Here is an 8,951-nt window from a genome sequence, read left to right as displayed (position 1 = left end):
ATTGGTATGTGATTGGTATATGATTGGTATGTGATTGGTATGTGATTGGTATGTGATTGGCATGTAATTGGTATGTGATTGGTATGTATGGATGTGGATAGCCTCCTAGGGTCCAGGAAAAATGATTTATTTCAGTTTATCGGCATCACGGTTATAAAATAAAGTTTGCTGAACAAATGCTTAGTGCTGTTATTTGAGGCTTTTCACAGATCTAGTCTGCTACTTCAGGAATAATGACTTGGAGGTCTAAGTATTGGAAAGACGCAAAGAACCTAATTAACTGAACTTGTAATGAAAAATGTCCCAAAAATTAAATTCCATGTGAAACAGATGCACTTTATCAATTCCTTCCTATTAGGAAACCAGTGAACCTGTAGCGACCCCATCCCTGGCACCAGAGCTGAGCGTATGGGAGCCCAATGAGCGAATACCACATCTGGGCATGATTTCCAGAACAGAGTCCCAAATTATCATGTCTCCCAGGTAATAAGTTCACATGAGCCACACATGAAATATGTCAGGTAAGGTGTCTATTACGGTTAGGGAATATACTATATGATGGGCACAGTGTCAGCATTTGTTATATATGTTAAATACAGTGCTGGTAATGGTGACATATGATGGGTATGTTGCTCATATACTAAGAATAGTGATATTACAGGTAGGGCACTGGGAATAGAAATATAGGATGGATACAGCATTGGTAAGATAATTGGGTGCAGTGCTTATAATGGATATATGATGGCATAGCCCTGGCAATGTGATGGACAATTTGCTGACATATACTGATACGTGACAAATATATTGCTGGTTCTGGTGTTATTTTTCAGGTACAATCCTGGTAAGGGTGATGTATGTTGGGTATGATGATAGTAATTTATGCCATGTATGGTGCTGGTGATTTTCTGTATGTTGATTACTGTGCTGGGAGTAGATAAAGCAGTTGATATGAAAACAAAGTTTACTGTCCTGTCTCTCTTTATCTTAGGCAGGAGAATAAACTGTCCCGGGGTCCTCGGAGTGTTTCTATGAGAGATCGTCAGAATTCTCGAACTACAGGTGATCGTGGGAGCAGCCTGGAAGGTGAATTTTCCCCAGACTCACGGCTCTGCAGTCAGGTGTGTACACATGATATGGATTCCTAAAATATGTTAGCAAACACTTCCAGACACTTGGACCTATTAATGTGCACGGAATGCCAGGTGTAAAAAGAAGCTGTATGTACATTGTAGTCAGGGGTTGTGCAGCCCCATCTGGAAGATTGATGATACACCAATAGAGAAGACAAATAAGTATAATAAGTATAACCCAGGAGGTCATGGTGAGGACTAATTGAACCAAAAAAACTTTCCCTGTTTAATATATTCACTTTTCTCCTCACATTGCATAGCTTAGAATTCCCAAGAGGATAGAACAGCTATCAACCTAATATTATTCAAATGTTTTTTACAAACTGCAAATGGATGGTTAAGGTTTTTTGGCCACCATTAGCATAGCAAACAATAGCTACTAAGGAGTAGAAATTCCCTGAAGATTATATTGTGATTTACGCAGGGGAAGGCGTGGCCTTGGGTGACCTGCCGTATCTGTCTGGGGGCAAACTCCTCGGGAGTCCGCCAGTGTATGACAGCAGCAGCAGCAAACTGTTGGAGGCAGCAGCAAGTTGTCACACAGGTCTGAGATGTGTGCGGAGTACCAGTACGCTGGTAGATGTATTGAGAAGGCAGAATACAATCATACAGCCACGTCATGTGGAGAGTATTGTGGACTGGGTCTCAGGGGCCTCAAGTGCAGCAGCAGCAGGAACCAGCAGAGCCGTGACAGAAGCAAAGACAGGAGTTAGCGTGGCTAATGTGCCTGTACCTCCCAATGACTCTCCCTTGTTGTTTGATGAACAGCCTGAGGATCTGTCAGTGCAAATTTCAGAGCAGGAGGTAGACTTTGAGACCCTTGGAGAGTGTGGTCAGCACTTGCTAGGCGAGGGTTCTGTATCAGTGGCTGCATTTGCAGAGGTTGGTTTAGATGAAAATGAGGATGATTATGACCATGATGTCACCTGGGAACCACCATTGCATGTAAGGTCTAGCAGCAGTTCCGAAACAGACGTAGAGGAAAGGCAGCAGCAACAGACTGGGGATGGAAGGGGCCGCAAATCTGCCTCATGTGAGTCCCAAAGAACACACAGAGGAGTGGGCACAAGCAGGGGAACAGTCAGAGACAATGTAACCGTGGGGGAGATGGAGCTGGAGGAGACGCAGGGCACCCAGCAGAGGCAGGCAAAGAAAAAGAGCGGCAGGGTGGTTGCAGGCACCTCTCCAGTGTGGTCCTTTTTCACGCTGAAAGACGATGACGAGTGCGTAACAATCTGCATCCTGTGCCACACGCAGATTCACATTTGGGTACAACATCCCTGCTTTCCCACATGCGCAAGAACCACAAACCAAAGTGGGAGCAGTACTTGCGTTTTCGTGAAGAAGGTGCAACCACGTCATCGTCTCTTCTTCCACCTCCAATGACTCCTTCTTCACCTCCAACTGTCATTGCTACTACGTCCCAGGAGGTTGGTGACAGCCAGACTTCCAGCTGCGAGGAAGTATCACCTTCTGGCCGCAGGTTTCGTGGCGTCAGACGAAGTTTGTAGCCGAAAGATGGGTACTCCAGTGACCCCTTCAGCTCCCCTAGCTCCGAGTCCCTTCAGCCCACTCTACCGGAGTTCTGCGCAAGGCATCAGGCTATGGGTAAAACCAACAAAAGAGTAATTTAACTCAATTCACGTCTAGCCAAACTATTTGCCTTGCAGCTACTGCCGTACAGCATTGTGGACTCTGCTCCCTTCCGTGACCTGATGGCCTGTGCCGAGCGGTGGTGGAATATACCAAGCAGGGATTACTTCTCCCGCACAGCTGTTCCCAATTTACATGCACATGTAATCGCTAATCTCTCCCGGGCATTGGCATTCTCGGTTTCTAGTCAAATCCACGTCACAATGGACAGCTGGACAACCAGGCATGGAGTGTGACGCTACCTGTCCTTCACCGCTCACTGGGTGGCCTTGCATAGCTCAGTGGGTGGTAGTCTGCAAGAGGTATGACAGCACCTGGTACCCCCACTGAGGAGTGTGGTGGGAAAGCATGGGCCACCCTAGTCCTCTCCCTCCTCCTCCTCTATTTCTTTTACCGGCAAACCCTCTCCTTACGTCACTCCTCCTGAAAGGCCAGCAGCAGAGGACACTGTGGTTAAGCGGGCACGCCAGTACGGCTTCCTCAAGCACACACGTTGCCAGGCAGTGCTGAAACTGATGTCCTTGGGAAAGAAAAGTCACACTCTTGTCTGCTTTGCACAGAGAGATTGAGGCTTGGCTGATGCCCTCCCAGCTCACACCAAGCAACGTAGTGAGCCACACGGGGCCAACCTTGTGGCCGCGCGGCACATGGGCCGAATAACACATGTGTCCTGCTTTGCGCATGTATGGAACCTGGTGGTGCAGAAGATCCTCTGCAAGTACCCAGGACTGAGACAGGCTCGCTCCATTTGCAGCCATGTCCGCCGATCCTCTACTGCCACTGCTGCACTTAGCAAGATTCAGCGCCAACAGAGACTTCCACTGCATAAATTAATTTGTGACACTGTGACCAGATGGAATCTTATTTGTCTGCTGTCACTTTGCCTGCCATTTTCTGGAAAACCACAAGGCCTTTTTTAACTTTTGTATGTTTTCCTTGTTGCTGTTCTCCTACACATACCTAGAAAATCTGGTGGTTCTAACATGTATAGGGGCATTGCTAATAATGTTTAAAGTCGGCCCATTGACTTTAATGGAATTCGCAAAATCGATTCGCCAAAATTTCACGAACCCACCGGAAGTTCGAGGAAATTTTTGCGAGACTGTTAGAGGCCTTCTCTCTCATCCCCGGTGGATAAAAGGTGTTGTGTACCCCTCTACCATCCCTCACAGTGCTACTAGGTGGATATAAGGTGTTGTGTACCCCTCCACCATCCCTCACAGTGCTACTAGGTGGATATAAGGTGTTGTGTACCCCTCCACCATCTCTCACAGTGCTACTAGGTGGATATAAGGTGTTGTGTACCCCTCCACCATCTCTCACAGTGCTACTAGGTGGTTATAAGGTGTTGTGGCCCTCTCCACCAACACTCAGTTTTTCTGGATGGATATGAGGTGGTATACGCCTCCACCAGAATGGTGCTCCTGGATAGTTTGTGATAGCTAGTGTACCCCCCACTGTCACTCACAGTGTTAATATATACATATGATATAGTATACTCCTCCCCTACCTTTTACAGTGTTTGGTGTCCGGTATTTTTCTTTGCAGCCTCCATTATGTACAGTAGTAATAGTGATTGGGTAACTACCCTAGTTATGATCTAAAGATGTATCTAAAAATTCAGTCTACATTTGCCTATAGTCATAAACTGAAGACCTCGAGTCACCAAGAATGCCCTTCACCTTGCTCTCTTAGACCAGCTTGTATACCTCATTGTTACGGGTTGCCCCCCTTGGTTTAGCTGAGTTGCATAGTCTAAGCAGCTTGTGGAATTCATCAATTAACCCCAGGAGTGATGGGCTGGTGACCTTAGTGACCACTGGACTGATTGGCTTCAAGGAGGTCACCAGGTCATGGCCCCCAGTTTCTCCTATGCAGAAGTAACAGGGATCAGATGGCTTTAGTGTAGGAACACCGTCAAGGTGGCAATCAAGGCAAAGTCTTGTAACAGGCAAAGTCAAGGTCATAATCAAGAATAGCAGATAACATGCTGAAGATCCAGCAACCGGAGCCTGGAACTGGGGAGGCCTGAACGGGACTAGCAGCCAATAGTAGGGTAGGATCAGGATCTAATCTACTCATTGGCTGGAGGACTTCCAATCCCTTCAAGCTGCGCGCAGTGTACCGGCCATGCAGAGAGGAACATATGACTAAAGGGAGGCTGGGGATGCTGCACGCTGCTATACAGAGGAGATACAGGTGAAATGGTAACACTTACTAATATGATCACTCTTTCAGGTGCCACGAAAATCTGTATTTGATGAACTTAATGAGATTCTCGGAGCAGAACAACAACTTCCAGACAGCATTATTCTCGTCAATACTACAGATTGGCATGGACAGGTGAGAAGTGCTTAGGAAGGGAGGATGGGGAAGAGGTAATACAAGTAAGGCATGATGGGGAATCTGCAAAGAATATTGAGGGAAATAGACTAATATGAAGAAGAGGTGCAGATATGATTGGGGGAATAGTAATGAAAAATGAGGTTTAGATGCATCTGAGTAATGATTGGTGGTAAGTCGGTCAGGTCAGTGGTGGAAATGAGAAGAAGATACACATTAGGAATGATTGGTGGTAAGTCGGTTAGTGGTGTCCAGGAGAGCCACAGATATGTGATGGTGGGTAGGAGTGCATTCTACTTTAATATGAAAATGTGTAATTCTTGGTAATATTGTCTGATGTGCTTTTTCTTTCCAGTATGTTAGAGAACAGTTATCGGGAAAGCTGCAGACTGTGTCCACGTGTTCCTCTGCTGATGTACAAGCGGCGTTCTGTGGTATTATTTCACGTATCCAGAGATAGTGAGTATACTCCAAGCCATGCGTAATGGTAATCAGGACCAAGCACAATTATAAATGATGAATTATTAATAAATTGATTTGGTGTTAGATGAAATAATTTTCAAAGTTCTCAGCTTGGTTCAGAAGAACGAGATTTTATTTCTTCAGGTTCCAATACAAGGACCTATAGATTGAAGGGCACATACAGCAGCAAATGATACAATTCAATCACTGACACTATTATACAATAGAAGAGTAATATCAATGAATGGCAGAATGATGGATGACTCCAAGTGTAAAAGAACAAGAATAGGTAACATCAGGCTTCTCTCATTTCTCTTCTTTTCCAGCTGTAACTGTAATTCCCAGATGCCTCCCGTGGTCAAGCTCCTGGTTGCTGGAGATCAGAGTTATCTCAGCGTTATTCTTCGATTCTTTGTAGAGCAGCTGGCAGGAAAGACTCCGGATTGGCTCAATTATCTACGTTTCCTAATCTTGCCTCTGGGTGAGCGCATATATTTTGTTTCCTAAGTATAACTGTAGCACAGCGTATACATTACAAGGTAATATACAAAACATGATATGAATGGTGTACTTACCTTTTTGTAGGGCACCTCACACACATCCATCTTCTCCAATATTTATAAGGTGGTATCACAAATCTAATATTAGGGCTAACAGCGCCGGACCAGTTTGTATAGAAATGAAAGCGCCATGAATTTGACAATGTTGTCTAATATTATTGGTTGGAGGAGTCGTTCTTCCCTACCTTCTGTGACCTAACCCTATTTATTGTACAGCGCTGTGTAATATGTTGGCGCTATATAAATCCTGTTTATTATTATTAATAATAATAATAATAAAGCCTACACCATGTCTGGACACTTTCCAGAAGCTGACATTACTTTGTAGCTGAATGATTGAACATCTGTGTTAGGTTCTGCTATCTGCTGCAGGTCACTGCAGAGTATCGGTCTGTGAATTATTATTCACCAGCTGGGAATAAAATAGACGCCAAATGAACGCAATATAGTGCTATATCCAGTGTACGCAACACACATTGTAAACATACATGAAGTGTACTTACATGACTTACCTCTATGTTTGGGCTGCACCTTCTGCACATGGAAGGTGGGCCCAGTACATAGAGACTGATCCTGTAATATATAATGTGTCTCTGTTGCAGGACCGCACCCGGTGGCCTCCTATCTGGCATCTTTGGATAGCAAATACAGCTCTCTCTTTATGGACGCCGTGTGGAGAGATGTCTTCAGTCAGACTGAACCGCCAGGGGCAGGTGAGCTCCAACTCCAGCATTAATATCTGGCCTTAGAGTGGTAATCAGAGAATATGAAATGTGATTCCTAAACCCTGCTACCGGTATGCATTACTGTTCAATCAGGAAATATTGTGGGAGATGCATGCTCATAATGGCTTGGCTGGACGGGGGGGGTGTAATGGAGATTGGTAAATGAGTTGAAGGAGGCTTGTAGAGGCTGTAATATCCATCTTGGAATTTTTTTACCCTACAGATCGCCTTGATGTGGCAGGAAGAGTGGCACAATATATCGCAGGGGCCTCACAGTCCCACCAGCTATTTATTTCTGAAGCCATGCTGACCTACAGACAGCGGAGGTAAAGCAGACAAATATCCCTGTGCAAGGCATTGCTCATCACTGTCTCATCCCATTGTATAATGTATCAGTATGGTGGAGAGGTGTTCAGACTTTACTGGCTACATGACTGCTTCAGCTCAGAAAGTGAAACTAGGACTAGAAAAGTGTCTGAAACATTTGTATGCTCATTTTGAAGCGTGTAAATTGCTATGTAAAGCTCCTGATGTCTTACATCATAAAATGGACGCTCTGACGCCCATACAATCTTCCTATTGGACTATAATGATATTATTGTACATGCTGTTGCCCTGGAGGTAGCAGCAACCCCTAGGCCTGTATAGGACATACAGTTATCAGTATCGGTGTGCACAGGCAATGATCATATTGTGGAAGCCAAGTTACAATAATTATAGAAATTGATGGCTGTAGGGTTGGGCTGAAAATGTCTAGTTTGCCTTCAGGTGTTTCCTTTTTTTTTTTATTTGAGATGAGTTCAAGATTCTCCTGACATCATACAAGTCCATCAACCTGTTTAATCCATTTAGGAAAGTTATGATATATCAGAATACCATATAATGATAATGAGCCTTGATTATAATGATCTGGTGGTTACACATAGAACTAGTGCGAGAAATACTATAGTAGTATAGATGTCACCTGGGTGGTTACCTACAGAAGTGCTGCCTCCGCATACAAAATGAAAAGATGGCTCAGTTCAAGATTTTAGCCAGACAACAGAGCCTCGAACATTTATATCATTCATTGCTATTTCCTTTAAAGCCCCCAAAGGACTGAGAAGCAATATGGAGACATTGGGTTTCCTTTGAGATTTCTTATCTCGGAATGTGATATTGGTAAAATGTCTGGGTGGTGAATATATCTCCTTAGTGTATGCATAGGTTTGGAGGAGTGTCATATACTTTCACCTTAGATTTGGGGTTTGTTAGTAGATGTAGAGTTATCATGACACTACCACCCTGCATAATGTCACCTATGTTGCCAATGGCAGATGTTGGTAACAGTTGACGTCAGCTTTGTCTCCTCGTCTTTCTTATGTTTGGTGTCTGTGCACTTTTCTGGAAGTTTGATTATTCACACAGCGATTTTCTGTATAATGCTCCTTTTATGTTTTCTGGCTGTCCAGGAAAAGAAGTCTGTACTTTGATTTTTATACCAGGTACCCTGGTTTATGTTTGTTACTCTCTTCTCTGTGTCCATCACCGGAACATCATGTCTAACCTTTGTGACGCTCTCACCCTCATTGCAAAGAGGGAAGGGAATGAAAAGGCTCCCCAGAAATAACAAGTGGAGATAGGTGCAGAATCCCAAAACATTTCAATCATTGTACAAGTCTAATAAACTTATTCCCACGCCTGGAATAGAGACAAGAACTTTATGAGAGAGTCTGAGAATATTAGGCTGCAAGAATCATGCGAATGATGACTGTTCTATATATTGGGGGGAAGTGTAAGTCTAGTATGGCTAGTTAGGGAGAGCGTGATAGAGGGAAATTCATTTATTAGCCCGAATGTCTGGGAGCCGGTAGACCCACATCCCCTCCAACAACTCGATGTATGGAATATAGCCAAATAAAATACCAATAGCAGGGAAAGGTTTTCTTCATTATACTGGGGCCCTCTTCCTTATACCATGACCCCTTTTCTTCATTATACTGGGGCCCTCTTCCTTATACCATGACCCCTTTTCTTCATTATACTGGGGCCCTCTTCCCTATACCATGACCACTTTTCTTCATTATACTGGGGCCCTC

The 8,951-nt window shown here is 44.3% G+C and overlaps 1 protein-coding gene across 3 annotated transcripts in view; it reads left to right on the top strand.

Moving 5' to 3' along the window:
- Positions 1-8,951, top strand: part of LOC140329658 (phosphofurin acidic cluster sorting protein 2-like) — a 37,680-nt gene that overhangs the window by 20,764 nt on the left and 7,965 nt on the right. For all 3 annotated transcript variants that reach the window (XM_072410052.1, XM_072410053.1, XM_072410054.1), the window contains exons 13-19: positions 359-483; positions 989-1,118; positions 5,022-5,126; positions 5,482-5,585; positions 5,915-6,069; positions 6,751-6,861; positions 7,097-7,199. In XM_072410052.1, the coding sequence (XP_072266153.1) occupies positions 359-483; positions 989-1,118; positions 5,022-5,126; positions 5,482-5,585; positions 5,915-6,069; positions 6,751-6,861; positions 7,097-7,199 (833 nt within the window). The remainder of the gene's footprint in view (positions 1-358; positions 484-988; positions 1,119-5,021; positions 5,127-5,481; positions 5,586-5,914; positions 6,070-6,750; positions 6,862-7,096; positions 7,200-8,951) is intronic.

This window comes from Pyxicephalus adspersus, chromosome 4 (genome assembly GCF_032062135.1).
Source record: "Pyxicephalus adspersus chromosome 4, UCB_Pads_2.0, whole genome shotgun sequence".
Classification (NCBI taxonomy): Eukaryota; Metazoa; Chordata; class Amphibia; order Anura; family Pyxicephalidae; genus Pyxicephalus; species Pyxicephalus adspersus.
Note: the sequence above shows the minus strand (reverse complement) of the source record. Positions and strands in the feature narration are given on the sequence as shown.